Source organism: Sceloporus undulatus, chromosome 2 (genome assembly GCF_019175285.1).
Source record: "Sceloporus undulatus isolate JIND9_A2432 ecotype Alabama chromosome 2, SceUnd_v1.1, whole genome shotgun sequence".
NCBI classification, from domain to species: domain Eukaryota; kingdom Metazoa; phylum Chordata; class Lepidosauria; order Squamata; family Phrynosomatidae; genus Sceloporus; species Sceloporus undulatus.
The window spans coordinates 291,332,352-291,350,313 of record NC_056523.1 but is presented as its reverse complement, the minus strand read 5'-3'; the positions used below and the strand labels follow the sequence as shown (position 1 = coordinate 291,350,313).

General features: G+C 43.7%; 1 protein-coding gene across 1 annotated transcript; it reads left to right on the top strand.

The window, feature by feature from the left end:
* Positions 1-1,045: 1,045 nt before the first annotated feature.
* LOC121923197 (orthopedia homeobox) lies at positions 1,046-15,620 on the top strand. Its single transcript, XM_042453391.1, has 4 exons — positions 1,046-1,127; positions 2,903-3,169; positions 3,221-3,384; positions 14,506-15,620. Exons 1-4 carry the CDS (start codon positions 1,091-1,093, stop codon positions 15,034-15,036), a joined length of 999 nt encoding a protein of 332 aa, XP_042309325.1. The 5' UTR covers positions 1,046-1,090; the 3' UTR covers positions 15,037-15,620.
* The last annotated feature ends 2,342 nt before the right edge of the window (positions 15,621-17,962 follow it).

Genomic DNA, 17,962 nt, shown 5'->3' with positions numbered 1-17,962 from the left:
GGGTCCTGAATTTTGTGTGGTGCGAAGGCCCAGTCTCCAATCTTTCAAGCCCCCAAATATATTTGTGCCTTGGCTTTCGAGCAGGAGGAGGGAAGAAAAGAAAGACAGAGAGGAAGAAAAGAAGAAGTAAAAGAAGGAGGAGGAGGAAGAGGAGAGAGAAAGAGAGAAGGAGGGATGGGGGTTGGGTTAAGGGGGTCCTCCATTTTTTTATGGAGAAGGGAAGAAAAGAAAGAGAGAGGGCGGGAGAGAGAGAGAGAGAGAGAGAGGAAGAAGAAGAAAAAGAGGAAGGGAGGAGAAGGGAGGGTGGGGTGGGTGGGGGGGTCCTCTATTTTTTGTGGTGCGAAGACCCTGCCTCCAACCTTTCAGACCCCCAAATATATTTGTGCCTTGGCTTTTCTGAGTTGCGTTTCGATCAGGGGGAGTTAAGAAAAGAAAGAGAGGGAGAGAGAGAAGAAGTAAAAGAAGAAGAGAGAGAGAAAGAGAGAGAGAGAGAGAAGGAGGGATGGGTGGATGGGTTGGGGAGAGAGAGAAGAAATAAAAGAAGAAGAAGAAGAAGAAGAAGAAGAGAGAAGGAGGGATGGGTAGGTGGGTGGGGGTGGGCCAGGTGCCCTCCCAGGCCATCGCTCGGCCTAAGGGAGAGGGAGCAGGGCCTCGGGAAGCTCATGCCGGGGCTGGGGCTGGGGCTGGTGGCGGCGCCGGGGCCGGTGTCCGGAAGGGTGGAGCGGGTGGAGCGGGGCTTCTTTGGGCGCCGCTGCTGACATTTCCCGGCCGCCCTCCTGATTGGTCCCTTCTCCGAGCTGCTGACGGGTTCACTGGAGTGTTAAGCACCTCCCCGTCTCTCTAAAGGACATTATAATGCAAGAGACCCCCTTTTTAACCACACACCGAATTTTCTTTCATTTAGGCGATCTATATATATATATATATATATATATATATAATCTATGTGATCTTGAGAGAGAGAGGGAGAGAGAGGGAGAGGGATCGAGCCCGAGCCCTAGTGCAACTTTATTTGTTTTCTTATTAAAAAGGCCCCCACCCAACCGCTAAAATTTGGGGGGGAACGGCTTTCGCCCTGGAGCGGTGCGCGATGCTCTCTCACGCCGACCTCCTGGACGCCCGGCTCGGTGAGTTGGCCCCCCAAAACGCCTCCCTTCCTCCTCCCTCCTTTTTCTTCCTCTTCTTCTTCCTTTCCTCCCCTCTTCCTCTGCCCCCCATCGGCCTCTGCAACCCAGGCAGCGGCGGCGGAAGGAGGAGAAGCCCAGCGCAGGAAATTGACAATTTGGGCCTCATTTCGCCTTAATGCCCTCTAAATGGGCTAATTTCTTTAAAAGTAATTGTACTGTATTAAAGTTTAATTTGATTTAACATCGCCTCAAAAAAAAAAAAATTCGGTGGGATATGCCCGGGTTGTTGTTTTTCCTCCCTCCTTTTTTTTCACTTCTTCCTTCTATCCTTTCTCTTCCTCCGTCGTTTTATTTTATTTTAAGCGATTTTCCCGCTTTCTCCTGAAAGGACCGACTCTTCAGTCACCCGTTCAGATATATCTATATTTATATCTACATGTATCTATATCTATTTATATTTATTTATATAGATAAATTTGATATATCTAAAATAGATAAAGAAGATATAGATAAATAGACAGATCTATCTAGATATATAAAATTTATTTCATTCAGATTTAGATCTAGATCTGGCTCCCAACTAGATCATCTATATCTTTACATCATATATATATATATATATATATATATATATATATATATATTGATATGATTTAATTGGGAGCCGGGTCTATCTCTAGATCTAAATCTGAATGAAATAAATGTGGATTCCTATATCATTTATATCTATATATAGATGCCTGTGGATAGATATCAAATTTATTTCATTCAGATTTAAATCTAAATCTAGACCCGGCGCCCAGCTATGTCATCTGTATGTATATCTATATCATCTACATCTATATCTAATAATTGGGAGCCGGTTCTATTTCTAGGTCTAAACCCACGTGAAATAAATTAGAGTTCCTATATAATGCATATCTATATAAATGATAGATGATCTAGTTGGGAGCCGGGTCTAGCTCTAGCCAACTACATCATCTACAGCTATAGATGATATAGATGTAGATGATACAGGGACCCAATTTTATTTCACTAAATCTGAGTGAAATAAATTCGGGTTCCTATATCATGTATATCTATGTCTACAGCATTTGTATCTATATCTATACGTGATCTAGTTGGGAAACGGGAATAGCTGCGGATCTAAACCTGTATGAAATAAATGTGGTCCCTATATTATTTATACCCATCTATAGTTGATCTAGTTGGGAGCCGGGAAGAGTTTTGGATATAATTTGTGTGAAATAAACCTGGGTTCCTATATCAGCTATACCTATAGCTATAGATTATAGTTGATCTAGTTGGGAGCCAGGCATACCTTTGGATCTAAACTGATGTGAAATAAATTTGGGTTCCTATATTATCTCTATATCTATAGATGATCTAGTTGGGAGCTGAGCATAGCTTTGGATCTAAACTTGTATTAAATAAATTTAGGTTCTTATATTATCTATACCTATGGATGCTCTAAACCTGTGAGAAATAAATTTGTGATAAATAGATGATCTAGTTGGGTGCCCGATCTGTCTGTCTGTCTGTCTGTCTGTCTCTCTCTCTCTCTAAGCCTGAGGGCAATACACGGGGGTTCCTGTATCTATTATACCTCTAACTATCGATAGTAGTTGTTCTAGTCGGGAGCCGGGTCTGTCTGTAGCTCCAAGCCCGAGGGCAATACATGGGGGTCTTGGGGGGCTCTTTGGAGGAACTGGGTCCAGTGGGTCTGAGGGCCTGTTCTTCCTCTTCCTCCTCCTCTTCCTCCTCCTCCTTCCTAGGGATGAAGGACGCCGCCGAGCTGCTGGGCCACCGGGAGGCGGTGAAGTGCCGCCTGGGCGTCGGAGGGGCCGAGCCCGGAGGGGGCCACCCGGGAGACCTGGCCCCCAACTCGGACCCGGTGGAAGGGGCCACCCTGCTGCCCGGGGAGGACATCGCCGCCGTCGGATCCACGCCCGGCGCCCTGGTCGCCGCCGCAGCCGCCAAGGACCCGGAGAAGGGCCCCCCTGGAGCCCCCGGGGGCCAGGGCGCCGGAGGACAGGCCCAGGGCCAGCAAGGGCCGGCGGGAGCAGGAGGAGGAGGCGGCGGCGGCGGCGGAGGGGGGCAGCAGGGCGGGCAGCAGAAGCAGAAGCGCCACCGCACCCGCTTCACCCCGGCGCAGCTCAACGAGCTCGAGCGCAGCTTCGCCAAGACCCACTACCCGGACATCTTCATGCGCGAGGAGCTGGCCCTCCGCATCGGACTCACCGAGTCCCGCGTCCAGGTACCAGCACACGCCCCCCACCAGCCCCGGCAGCACTCCTGCCCCCTGCCTGCCTGCCTTGCCCTAGATCAACTATCGGGACCCAACCGGGCCAGAAAAACTTCTCTGCCTACCTCTTTCCTCTTTCTTTCTTTCTTTCTTTCTTTCTCCTCTCCTCTCCCTTCCCTTCCTTCCCCTCCCCTAGATCATTGGTTTCCCTTCTCCCACCCACAGAGCCTTCGGGGCCCAGCCTGGCTACTCAGTCCAGAACAAGTTGTCCGTCTGCTTAACAATAGCATTTTGCTTGTTTGCTTATTTCCCCCTTCCTTCCTTCCTTCCTTCCTTCCTTCCTTCCTTCCTTCCCTCACCTACGCAAGTGCTATAAGCTTGCTTTTGTTAGTGTTGTTATTGTATCAACAGTGCCTTATTGTTTAGACAGAGTCTTTCTTTTACTCTCACACGGGAAGACATCGGGGCCCAACCAGGCCACTCCAGAACAACTTGCCCGCCTGCCTGCTTGCCCTCCTTTCCTTTCCGTTCTCTTCTCTTCCCCTTCCTTCCTTCCTTCCAGTCATTTCCCCCCTTCTACTCACGGATCCATGGGGCCCAACCCGACCATTCCAGAAAAAAAAACTTGTCTGCCTACCTGTTTTCACTCCCTTCCTCCTTTCTTTCCCCCTTCCCCTTCTCCTTCCGTCCTTCCTTCGATGATCAATTTCCTCCCTTCTTAACCACGAGCCATGAGGGTCCGACTAGGCCACTCACTCTAGAACCACTTGCCTGCCTGCCTATTTTTCCTCTTCCTTCCTTATTTCCTTCCTTATTTCCTTCCTTCCTTCCCTCCCTCCCTCCCTCCCTCCTCTATATATCAGTTTCCCCCCTTCTCTCGTCCATTCAACCACGAGCCATGAGGGCCTGACCAGGCCACTGACACCAGAACCACTTGCCTGCCTGCCTGTTTTCCCTTCCTTCCTTCCTTCCTTCCTTCCTTCCTTCCTCCCTCCCTCCCTCCCTCCCTCCCTTCCTTGTCCACCAGGCCGCCCCTTCCTCCCGCAAGCCAAAGAGTAATTGAACAGCCGCCTGACCTGAAATGACTTCCAAAGTAATAACAATAACTGATTAATCAGGATCATTAAGCTGCTCAGGCTAGGGACCCAAAAAAGAAAGAAAGGAAAAAGAAGACTAAAGTTAGCAAACTCAAATTCTAACTAAGTTTTCCCCCCAAGCAGACTGCAAAGAGAAACAAACGTGGATTATTGTGAGTTGTGCTGTGTTTTCGTTTTGCTTTGACGTTGTCTCAAAAAGCGGAGAGGCTTTTTAGACCTAAGGGGGAGAGGGCAGATGTTAGAGGGAAAGGATACTGCAGAGAATAAAGGCTTGGGTCGCCAGGAGGTGGAACTGTCTGGGGTTTTTTCAAAGGGAAAATTAAAAAGCCAATCCCTCCCTCCCCTTCCCTCCTTCGGCCCGATTTCAGCACTGAACAGCTCAGGCGCCTCTTTGCCAAACTTGGGTTTCCTTTTAGCAACCTGGGAATTTCGGTTCCGTCAATTCAATAATAAAAGTGGCAAGGCGGGCAGATAGATTTCTAATGCAACAGACTGACAGGACGATCCCAGGCACCTTTATCTGATTTCTCTGGCATTGATTTCAGTGGGATCTCTGTCTCCCCAGAAAGGCCTTTGGGAAAGGAGAGGGGAGAAATATTCTGAAGATGACCAAGTGAAATCCCCAGCCCCAACAACATGTTTAGTTTTATTATCGTTTCATGTTTAGGACTGTTGGATAACCGCGCTTCCAGTTCACCAAGGGAGAGGTTTAATGCGTTTCAGAAAAGGAAAAGGAAAAGAAGGAAATTACTTCTGGACGCATTAATCATAAAGAATTCAAATCGAGATCTTTCTCTTTTTTTCTTGCTAGTTTTCATAAAGTCGGACTCCCAGTTTCAATCTCGGATTAATAAAAGCGCCTATCCGCTGTCCTGAAGTTTTCCTTTCTGATACTTTTTTTAAAAACCCAGTTTGGGTTAATCTAGTTGAAACTATTCACATCTAAAGAGAAAGGATTACAACTATTTAAATAAACTGGAACTATATTTCCATGGATCCCTCTTTATTTTAGTGGTGTGTTTTTTTTTTAAAAGACCTTAAAAAGACTTGTTAAATACAGCAATCGCTTTAGTTTGATATTATAAAAAGGCGTTTTAGGAACGTAGTTACATGGAAATCTAAGAGATTTACTTGCAAATATTGTGTGACTTCATAAGACTCTAATTTATTTATAGTCTAAAAATAAAGAAGGTTACTGAGGAGATGAATCCAAGTTTAGGATTTAGGAAATAGTGTTTTAAATTCCTAGATTATTTTTTCCCCTCTGCCATCATCCTTAGAAAAAGTGATTTAAATTATCGGAGAGTATCCGTGTAGTTTTTATAGTAGCCGTTCAAAAACGGGTTACAGCATCAAGACCTAACCAAAGTAATTTTAATTAAGTAAAATAAAATATTGTTTTTCTATTTTAAAATTTAAATTTAAAATTTTATTTTAAATTTTAAAATTAAGTCATAATTTGATATGCAAAAATATTATGTTTTCTTTACAATATGGTTATTTATTTGACACACTTTTTTTCTGGAGCTCGTATGCAAAACGAATTATTTAAAATTAACACCAAATTAGGTTTTAAATAAAACGTAATTGGACAAAGGACTGGAAGGAGGAAAGCGAAAGGAAAGTCTATTAAACTGCACTAAAGTTTCTCCAGAGGCTAATGATAGCAATTTCATTATCAGGAATGTGATCAACGAAGCGACATGTATAAAATGGGATGGAAATTCTTATCCCTCGCCCGTTTCTCTTTTCCCTCCCTGAAGGCGGGAGACCATTCTCAAGCCAATAATCACCTAGGCCTTTTACTGATACTAAAAGGAATACTGTAAAAGCAAATTGAGAAGAGTTCAAGGATTTAATTTTTGGTTTCATGAATGCAGTCATATCCATGTTCGAATTTTCAATCGGTAGCAAAGCAAAATAAAATACAGAAGTCCCAATAAATACGCGTTCAAAAGCCCTTTAATCGTTTTCCACGGTTCCCAATCGGTTTCCTCGATTATTGCCTTTCTTTCCAGGTAAAGGCGAGCAGAATCTTTACCCAAGCCTTTTCTTAACCCTATTTTACTCTTCTGGTTTCGAGCTTTCCTTGTAAATTAGGTCCAAGACGCACTGCAGAAATAATCCAGTTTGAAACCGCTTTAACCGCCCTGGTTCAGTCCCGACAATTCTGGGAACTGTAGTTTTGTGAGACGTTTAGTCTTCTCTGTCAGAGAGCTCTGGTGCCACGATAAACCACAGTTCCCAGGATTTCCTAGCACTGAGCCAGGGCAGTTAAAGCGGTCTCAAACTGGATTATCCTTGCAGTGTGTTTCGGACCCTGGTCCAAAATCCCATCCCAATGGGATTTACCTCCGAAATTAAAGAAGGAAGGCTCTTTAATGCCCTCCGCATAATCCGACCCGCCGTTAATGGCTTCAGGCGGCTGCGTGGAAGAGTTTAATCGAGTGGCAATTTAAATATTCTTTACAATAATGTTCTGCAGTTTAAAAAGTAATCAAATCAACATAACCCTTCTTAATGAACACTTCAGGATGATTGAATGATTGGTGTAAGCGCGGGCAAAGAAAAAAAAGAAAGGAAAATAAATGTCGGGAAAAGATATTTACTTCCCAGTTCATTGTATTCTTTGCTCCTTGACCGAATGGGAACGGAAGAGTAATAATGGATGGGTTTTATGGGCCTGGTTTACACAAGTTTTCGGCTCCACGTCGATCCGAAAAGGCTCCTTTAGTGTATAATAAATTATCTCTTGTTTAAAATCATTTCCCTATCGACATGTTTTTAAAAAGCGACTCAAAAGAGGAGGCCTTGTTCCCTTTCCCTTTTTATTCTCCCCCCCAAAAAAAACCCCCTCTTTCCAGACCGAGTGTAATAAAAACCATTCTCTTTTTAAAAATTTTTTTATAGTATGCCATTATTAGAAACCAATTTCGGAATTATTTATAACCCGGGACGGCTTATTAAGCAGCAATGCGAGAATCATGCAAATGACAGCGATCCGAAGGCAATATAATAAGCATAATCATTAGTCTCCCGCGCTGATTAATTAACTTTCAATATTTTATTTACATAAAAAGCAAATCAGCGGAATAACTCCTCGCACCAGCCAAAGGCTTAGCCTTTCGAGGCTTTTCTACACTAAAATATAATGGCCTGGGGGGCTCCATTGACCGCGCCTGCCCCCTCCTCAGTCCCTTCGGCCGTGTCACCTGCCACGTCTTAATAGGGACAAGCCGAGAGTATTTTCTAGTTTTATAATGGAATGAGAAATTGCATTTTTCTCCCTCTCTCCTACTCCTACTCCCAGCAACTATTAAAGCGTAATGAATTCGGCCTAGAGTTTCACGGCTGGCTGAGCGAAATGAACCTGAGATCTGAGGTTTTTTAATGCAGCTCCCTAGATTTCCGACCAAATCTTCGCATTAATCATCGGCTGGATTCCAATGAGATCTTCATTATATATATATATATATATATATATATATATATATATATATAGAGAGAGAGAGAGAGAGAGAGAGAGAGAGAGAGAGAGGGAGAGGGGGGGGGGGGGGGGAAGACCCCCAAAAATAATAATAAAAGGGAAAGTAATATCCTCTCTCTTCTTCTTCTTCTTCTTCTTCTTCTTCTTCTTTCTCCTCCGTTTATAGCCGGGGGAATTAAACGGGCTATATATTTCCAAATACATTTACAGTATGTCTATATTACTGGAACAGCCGGGATCATAAGGAGTAGAGCTGGAAATTGCAAACTCCATTAGAGCCTCAGTCTTTTGGATTAATACTCTCCAATAGTGTTGCTGATGGACAACTTGCCCAAAGGATTGCGGGTCATAGATTCCCAGTTTGGACCAGTTCTCAAGGGAGGGAGGGAGGGATTTGGAAAAACTCCTTTTCGTCGGTCGGGCTCCGGTTTCCCGACTGGATCGCGGTCATTTTCAGCTGACTGAGAGGCTTTTACAGCCCCAGAAAACCGGAGCGCAGAGAAAGGGTTTATAAAGATGGACCCTAAAACATCAGGGAACAAGAGTCGTCCTCTCTTTCTCCCCCGCAAAAGGAAGAAAGTGTGTGTGTGTGTGTGTGTGTGTGTGTGTGTGTGTGTATACACACACACACCTCTCCCAGCCCCATCTGTGCTGGATAGGAAGAAAGGGGATATCTATATCTATATAAATCCCCTTTCTTCCTTTCCAGTATATATAAATATATATGGGGCCGGGAGGAGGGAGATATAGCTATAGATATCCCCCTTTCTTCCTTTCGATTATTATTCCTATAACATTTTGGGTCCTTAACAGCTGTTCCTTGAAGCTCAGGGCTGAGTATATTTTCCCCTTTAAAGGAATGCATGGAAAGGATGGTGAGATTTTTCCAGACTCCTTCCACTCAATGCTAGGCTTGCTTTTTATTCTTTCTTTCTTTCTTTCTTTCTTTCTTTCTTTAGGGGATTTATATCCCTCCTTTCCCCCTCCACAATGGGATGGCTTTATGCAAGGGCCCCTGAGCTTGCCTCCCAGAGCCACCAGTAAACCGAACCCTAAGTCGAAATAGATGAATCCTCTCTTTTTAGCAGCCTTTTGACTGCAGGAGGACAAATTAAATGGGTATACAACCCAATTCGCAGTCGTTATAGTAATATTGTAGTATAGTATTAGATATAGATTCCTCAGCCTCCTCTTTGGAATAAAGTGTGGCTGGCTCTGGGGCATATAGTGGGATGAAGCCAAGATTTGTCTATGGGACGGATAAGGCGCAATCTAGCGCCAGAGCCATGATCCTCCATGGATGAGACTAAAGTTCCTGTGAATTCGTTACTCAAGGGAGTAACGGGAGCTAAGCTTCAAAGCAGAGCGAGACAATGGGGAAAAGGGGGGAAAATCCAAGCCAGGAAACAATGGAAACAGGGGGTCGGATCCATCTAGGGAAGAAAGGTATCTGGTCAGAACCATCCTATAGACAACCCATAGACGTGATCAATTCGCTTATTATATATCATTTCTTAATGCTTAGACCAAACGCCATGTGCATTCAAAGTGTTACAGTACAATGCATAATACAACATGTAGGAACAGCATAATAAAAACACAACGTAAAATAAATTACACAATAATCTTGCATGTAAAAGGATTAAAATTATCTTAGTATTGGGCATCTGTAATATTTGTGTCGCTGAATTCAAAGACAGAGTAGCGTTAGTCTGTAGAGTCAGATCTTGTAGCACCCTTTTATATATATTGGTGTATGTGTGTGTGTGTGTATCTGTGCCTGGCTTCCATTTGTGTTGTTGTTGTTGTTACTGTTGTTGTTGTGTGCCCCCAAATCCTTTCCGATTTATGGGGTGGGGTTTTCTTGGCAAGATTTATTCAGGGAAGGTTTGCCTTTGCCATCCTTGGAGTAATATTTCTAATAATACTATTTCTAATAAGCTTTCTAATAATATGTATACCTAATGGATAAAACTGGAGGGAGAGGTGTGTGTCGGATGCATGCGTGGAAATTAAACGGACAAAGAAAAGGAAATAATAAGAATTGAAACGTAAAGGGAAAACTTAAAAGTCTCTTGGTCATTCTGCAGCCTGATTTTAAGTAAGGTTATTCCGGAGTTAAACTGAGCCTGTTCGGGAGTGGAGCCTAAACCTGGGACCTCCTTAAGCCTGTTTAGGGCTGCTGTCCCCATCCTTTTGGTTTTGCACCATTTCCTCAGCCTCCTTAAGCAAGGAAGGATATACTGAAGGGAAGCCAGACTGGTGGGTTTTTCTTTTAATTTTATTATTATTATTTAATGCTCGGGTTTAATGGCTGAATGGAAAATCAGAAGCGGCTGGCAGAGAGAAGCACAACAGAAGCTGAGGCTGATGAAAGCTCGCTTGATTAACGAAGGCATCCAAAGGAAACCTAAAACCAAATGCTTCCCGGTTACAGCAGCGGCCAAGCGCTTGGAGGCAATGGTTTTAATGTAAGGTCCTTGTCGCATCTCCCGAACGAGGCGTTGGGGCTTCACTCCCAGGGGCACCCCGATATTTTTTTAAAAACCCCAAATTGGGAAAGGAAAGAGGTCAGCTTCTCTCAGCTTTCAGCCTTTCGGATGTAAATCTCTAAAGATGTTTCGTTTCCCCCCACAGCTCAGTGAAAGTTTGTTTCAGCCGAAGTAAATTTAAATGGCAGAACGCCCTAAAGGAAGTGAATTATGATTTTTCCCTTTACAGCTCAACAACAACAACTACAACGTGGAAGCTTATATAAAACAAATTAATACCCCCCCCCTTTCCCTATCCAACTGGATTCTCTAGAAGGCTGGAGATGGGGATAAATGTTGGCTCCTATCTAGATACTTGTTTCCAAACAAATTTCGGGATCCATTTGAACGTGGTGTGTGTGTGAGTGTGTGTGTATATCTCTCTATATATATATGGTATATAGATTCTTGATAAAGGGCCAAATCAGCGGAAAGTTGGGTGAAAAGCTCATGGTTGCATAGTCTTTATGCATCTGGACGTTTCCTTCAATTAATCTAGCTTTATATGTAATTGCATCGATCCATTCCATCCTGGGTCCAGGGACCATCTTTTGGGTCTTATTTCCATGGATAATGCAAATAACATTCCTCTGGTCTTCAAGAAGCCAAGGGGGAAACATCTAAGAACATAAATTCTTTCATCTTTATGTAGATAACAGTATATCCCAACGATTCCAGCATAACATACATCAGGTAGTAGCAGGACTAGTAGTGGCGGAACCACTGGGCTGAAAAGGGCTGGTGAATGCTAGTGAGCTATTGTCTATTGCAACCTGCGAATTAACAATTTAAGCTACTCTGGGAGTATTTTTTTGTCTGAAGAGCAGGATATAAATACACTAAATAAGTAAATATTGTACTCAGACAACCCAACTAGCAATATACATGCAGGTGTATAGTGCATGGTCATATTAGTACCAAGTACTAAAGGAAACTTCTGGACATGTTTTCCCTTGCTGTCTTGGGTGTATATCTACAATAGGGTGCTAGGTGTGCAAATATTTGATGTCAGTGATAGCTATGTATGTGATTTCCTAGTCTTGGGACTGAAAACCATACAGTAGTACCCAACCATGGAGTAGTACTCAACTACATGGTCAGCACAGGTGGAATATGGATGCAGTTTGTGGATGCATCTATAGATCTATGGAGAATGCCAAGCAATAGCTTATGCACCACTAGTTCCTCATAATTACCTTTTAATATACACACATGCACACACATATAGGCAAAATACATATAGGTGCTGACACCAGACAATTTTGTACATTGCCTTGAAGGGCAAGGAATATCTGATGTATATTCTGTGGGGCCACTTGAAATGTAAGAGACTAATAATATAGTCAAAGCAGGCGTACAATACGAACCGAGTCTTTGGCTTATCTTGAGAATAAGTGTTTCACATACTATGGGTAGAGCCTAGGGTACCTATGTGCTTACTTCACTGTTTGCCTTGGCCATCCTTCATATGCCATCAATTGATCATTTGGTAGTGTTTTAACTCCAAAGAATCCAAATGGTCAGCAAAAGAGCTTTCTTACAGATTTCAGACACAAATTGGTTTGTCCTGATTTCCTACAAGATAAATTAGGCTGAATGAAGAGCTGGCAAGGCTTAGGGATTCAGGTGCTAATGCATACCCCTAGTGAAAGCCATAGCACTCGTGTATATTTGAAAAAGAAACATCCCACTCTAAACATATTTACTTTGCTAGTGATTTGGGTGAAAAGCTTAATTACAAGCAGGACTTCAGTGGCTCTCATGTTGAAATAATTGCAACCTGAAGTCACAACTGCCCCATAAAAGTGTCACTTCCTCCTTTCGTATTGGTGTCTCATATACAGCCAGGCTTCTTAAGACCAATGGCATCAGTGCTTAAATAAATCTAAACCAATAAAAAGTAAATAATAGGTGCAACAAGATTATTATTTTTTAAATAACAATGACAGGATTGTTGAACAAAGTCCGCACAACCAGAACTTGCTACACAATTCTTTTATGTATGCTTTTTAAAAACAACAACAACCAAGTACTATAATTACAGAATGTAATTAAATATATTTTATTTCATTCTGACTTGAGAGTGGGCCCTTGTTTTAAGAAGTCTCCTTCTTCCTCTTAATTTAATTTTAGTGGCCTGTCGTCAAGAGGTGAAAGAAAAGATATGGCTGCTTTAAAAATGGAGTAAATTCAAAGTGTCACAGACGCTATAAATGCTACTTCATCACAACCAATAATCTGTATATGACAGCAGTACATTTTTGTGGAGATGGTGGATTGAGTGTTGGACTGTGACTCTGGAGACCAGGGTTCAAATCCGTCAGCCATGTAAACCCACTGGGTGACCTTGAACAAGTCACACTCTCTCAGCCTCTGAGGATGGCAAAGGAAAACCTCCTCTGAAGAAACTTGCCAAGAAAACCCCAAGATAGGTTCACCTTTGCTGTTGCTATTGTGTGCCTTCAAGTACAGGGACTCTGAGGAGAAACTATCCCAGGGTTTTCTTGGCAAGTTTCTTCAGAGGTTTGCCCATGCCTTCCTCTGAGGCTGAGAGAGTGTGACTCGTCCAAGGTCACCCAGTTGGTTTCCCATCCAACCAGGATTCGAACCCTGCTCTCCAGAGTCATAGTCCAATACTAAGACCTCCACACCATAATGGCTCTCAAGGTTGTGATAAGGTTGCCACACAACTTGGAGGCACAAGGCAACAAAATGGTTGCCTCAAGTGGTCCTCTCAGGCAAAGGGAAGGGCACACTGGCCCCAGAGTCACAAGCTGTCCTCCTTTTCCAGGCCATGTCTTTCAACATTTCAGTCTTCTGCCCAGGAGGAATTCCAAAATGTCCTCCATTTTGACCATGACTAAGAAACATAGATTTATAGCAATATGTATATTTTTAGCCTTTATTTTGTCACAGCCTACATTTCAACCTTCTGCCCAGGAGGAATTCCACAATGTCCTTCATTTTGGAGCATGACCAAGAAACATAAATTTATAGTGATATAAGTATTTTTAGCTTTTATTTTGTCATGGCCTACACTTCAACTTTCTGTCCAGAAGGAATTCCAAAGCATTCTCCATTTTGGAGCATGACTAAGAGGCATGGATTTATAGTGATGTGTTTTTAGCATTCAAAGACACAGCCGAATCAGAGATGTAGAGATCTTGTAGCCCCCTTTGAGACTAACTGAAAGAAAGACATTGGCAGCATGGGCCTTTGTAGACCTAAGTATACTTCTTCAGATGCATTTGGTGGAGACGGACGCCAGGGACAAACATATGTATATGCCACTGGTGTGTGTGTGTATTACATACTGTAGAAATAGTGCGTGAAGAGATCTTGTAGCCTCTTTGAGACTAACTTAAAGAAGTTGGCAGCATGAGCTTTCCTAGACTAAGGTCTACTTCCTCAGAGTGTTTTTAGTGTTTATTTTGTCACGGCCTACACTTCAACCTTCTGTCCAGGACGAATTCCATAACGTCTTCCATTTTGGAACATGACTAAGAAGCATGGATTAATAGTGACATGAGTGTTTTTAGCATCCAAAGATATAGCCCTGTCAGTCTATATAGAATCAGAGATGTAGAGAGAGATCTTTGAGACTGAAAGAAGAAAGATGGCAGCAAGAGCTTTCCTGGACCAAGGGCTACTTCCTTTAGCGTTTATTTTGTCATCGTCTAGGCTTCAACCTTGAGCGAAGGAGGAATTCCTCCTCCAAACGGAACGTCCTCCATTTTGGATCACAACCAAGACGCATTTTCACGTACAGGAGTGTTTTTAAAACTTTTTTATTTGGTGATGCCCCTTCAGTGTTTGTTTTCCCCTCGAACGCCCCCCATTTTCCTTTGAGGCAGGAGTGGGCAAATCTGGGCGCCAAACAAAATGGCCGCCTGAGGGGCGGGAAAAGGAATCCTCTCAGGCGAGGCGAGGCGAGGCTGGCGCAGTTAGGGTTGCCATCTTCCTCAGCCTATTAACCCCTTTCTGCCTTCCTTGTCTCCTCTTTCCCTCCCCTGCCCAGGTGTGGTTCCAGAACCGCCGCGCCAAGTGGAAGAAGCGCAAGAAGACGACGAACGTGTTCCGCGCCCCGGGGACCCTGCTCCCGACGCCGGGGCTGCCCCAGTTCCCCTCGGCCGCCGCCGCCGCCGCGGCCGCCATGGGCGACAGCCTGTGCTCCTTCCACGCCAACGACACCCGCTGGGCGGCGGCCGCCATGCCGGGCGTGTCGCAGCTGCCCCTGCCGCCGGCGCTGGGAAGGCAGCAGGCCATGGCCCAGTCGCTCTCGCAGTGCAGCCTGGCCGCCGGCCCGCCGCCCAACTCCATGGGCCTCTCCAACAGCCTCGGCGGCACCAACGGCGCCGGCCTCCAGTCCCACCTCTACCAGCCCGCCTTCCCCGGCATGGTGCCCGCCTCCCTGCAGGGGCCCAGCAACGTCACGGGGTCCCCGCAGCTCTGCAGCTCCCCGGACAGCAGCGACGTGTGGCGGGGAACCAGCATCGCCTCCCTCCGCCGAAAGGCGCTAGAGCACACAGTCTCCATGAGCTTCACCTAATGGCGCCCCAAGAACAACGACGACGACGACGCCTCCGCCGCCTTCTTTCCCTCCCTCCCTCACGCTTTCCCGCCCTTTTCTTCCCCTCAGAGCCAGGCCTCCGCCGCCATTTTGTAAAACCAACAACCACAACAACCCAACCCAAAAGGAGGGGTGGTGGTGAAGGTGGTTGAAGCAAAACAAAGAATAAAACAGGGAGTCGAACTCAGGATCTGGAAGCAGTGGACTGGATTTTTTGTGGGCAAGAGAAAAACACAACACACACACACACACACTATGAAGTCGAAGGCATCTGTGGCCGGCATCCATAGTTTTTCTGGCTATGTGGCCATGTTCAAGCAAGTGCACATATATACACAATCGCAACTATCTGACCCCCACATCCGCCTTGTTTTTGCCCCTCAAGGGATAGAGGAGTGTTTTTAGTGTTTACCAGCAATAGCAAGTACATTTGTATAGTGCTTAGCAGTGCACTTAAGCGCTCCCTAAGTGGTTTACAATGTGTAAGCTAATAATAATAAATGTATTTATATTGCCACGGCCTACATTTCAACCTTCTGTCCAGGAGGAGTTCCAAAACTTCCTCCACTTTGACCATGACTAAGAAGCATGGATTTATAGTGATATGTTTTTAGCTTTTATTGTTTTATGGCCTACATTTCAACCTTCTGTCCAAAACATCCTCCATTTTAGAACACACTGCAGAAATAATCCTAGTTTGAGACCACTTTTAACTGCCTTGACTCAATGCTAGGGAATTCTGGGAACTGTAGTTTTGTGAGACATTGAGCTTTCTGTCAGAGAGAGCTCTGGTGCCACAATAAACTACAATTCCCAGGATTCCCTCCTTTGATTTCTTCCCCTCCTTCTGCCTTCAACCCAACTCCACAACCATGAATGATCTGTTGTTAGGCTTCTTAATTGTGAAGAGAAAGCACAACAAGAACCCACAAGATATATATATCTCGTCCAAAATCTCAAATATAACGAAGTCCAAAATCTGAAGTTCAAAATCTTTTAAATGTCACAGTTTTGGGAGCACTGAATATATATATAGTCAGTGCTCTTGCTCCTCAAACTACCCTTTGAGAGATTTTGGACTTCAGCTCCCAGAAGCCTCAGCCATGTTGGCCAAAAGTCTGGGATTCTGGGAGCTGAAGTGCAAAATCCCTGAAAGAGCAAAGTTTGGGGGCTACTGATAGATAGTCTCTATATAATGATCCAAGTTTGAGACAAGGATTTTTTTTCCTTTTTTTTGATAGAAGGTTTTTCTTAAAGGGCGAGCTTGACCCTTTTTGGGGGGGTTGGGGGGAAAAAAGGGGGAGGCTGGGGGGGGGGAGAAAAGGGAAAAAAGTTTTTAAAAGCGAAGGAGGAAGGAGAGCGGAATGAATTTAAGAGGTTTTTATAAAAGATAAACTTGTCCCCTTGCCCCTCAAACACCACCCTCCCAGTTTTCCTTTTGATTTCTAGAACAATCTCCATTGCAAAAATTTATGTGGCTCTTTTCCTTTCTTTCGGTGGTTGTCCCCACAAAGACCTTCTTGGCGGACGTGGACTTAAAAAGACATCTCCAACCCGACAAAAAGAAAAAAAGAAGAAAAAAAAGACTTTGTACAGATAAAAAATAAAATAAAACACACAACAATCAGCTATTTTTTCCCCTTCCTTTCTGCATGTTGCTGGTCCACTCCCAGAGAACAGAAGAAGCTCTTTCGGAAGAATGAACAAACTGTGAAAATAGGATGTTTTGTGTAGATAAAGCATTCTTGTTACATACTGGTCAATTTTTGTGATATGTTTAAAAAAAACAAAAGAAGAAGAAGAAAAAAAACTTTACCTGTCTGTGCTTATTTATTATGGAATTTTTGGGTTACTTTAATAAATGTTTGAGGCTACTATTAAAAAAAGCATATGGTTTGACTCCCTCCCCTTCGACACGTTTATATCAAGTTAAATGTAAATGGATAAAATAAAATCATTTTCAATATGTGATGATGAGAACGATGGTGGTGTGCCGTGAAATAAGAGGCGTTTTACACAAGAAAGAGGAGATTTCTTTTGTTATGATTATGATTTTAGAGCGGGGAGGTTGTCCTTCATTTGGAAATAGTTCCTTTAGCTGAACTTTGCGATGAAGCCTTTTATTGATTGATACTTCGTATGAATAAACTTTTTAATCTGTTTGAGCAAATGACCTTTAAACTCTATGGAACAAGGCTCTCATGAAAATAGCAGCAGCCAAAACCAATTGAAGCTGCTTGTCCTGGGAAAGGATTAGAAAGAGGCAAAAAACCAAAACCAGGAGTCCTTTGTACTCAATTGTTTTACTTTTTTTGAAACTAAAAAACAAAATGTATCTGGTTAGTTTCGGATAAGACCAATTCATTTTGCAGGCAACGGGAACAGCTTCCTGTCAGATCAGTAGTCCTTACAATTCTCCACAGCAAAAAAATAAATGCGATTAACATATATATATTCTTGCCGATTGCAATGGCTCTAGATTCTGAAATGGAGAAGAAAATAGGCACAGCCCCATTTCTTGCTATAGAAAGCCAAAGAGAATTGCTAATGAAATAAAACAAGGTTGGATGAGATAGGCTGGGTTATTAGTTGTTGCATTTGTGTTGATGCAAGGCAGTAGAGAGGTGAAAGGGCATTTGGTAGGGGAACCCCCCCCCCCCCAAACAAACCAAGGTGCATTTTGCAATAGATTTTTTTCCCTCAGCCTGCTTCTGTTGCTTTGATTCAAGATGCTAATCTCTTGGTAGTAAACGCATCCTCTTCCTTTCTCTGTGGACTTTGCAAAAAAGTTGGGCTCCAGGAGAGAAGAGAGGAGGTGGCTAAAGAGTGGGCAGAAAAGGATCCCTCTCCTTGCCATTGGATTCAAGCAGATAGTTTTGATTGCATATGAATTATGCCTCTCTTA

Bases quoted from the DNA above. Each gene is read 5' to 3' on its own strand.
- LOC121923197 (XM_042453391.1), top strand. From the start codon at position 1,091: ATGCTCTCTCACGCCGACCTCCTGGACGCCCGGCTCG. The intron at 1,128-2,902 runs GTGAGTTGGCCC...CCTCCTTCCTAG, and splicing joins CCTCCTGGACGCCCGGCTCG to GGATGAAGGACGCCGCCGAG. The intron at 3,170-3,220 runs GCCAGCAAGGGC...GCGGCGGCGGAG, and splicing joins CGCCGGAGGACAGGCCCAGG to GGGGGCAGCAGGGCGGGCAG.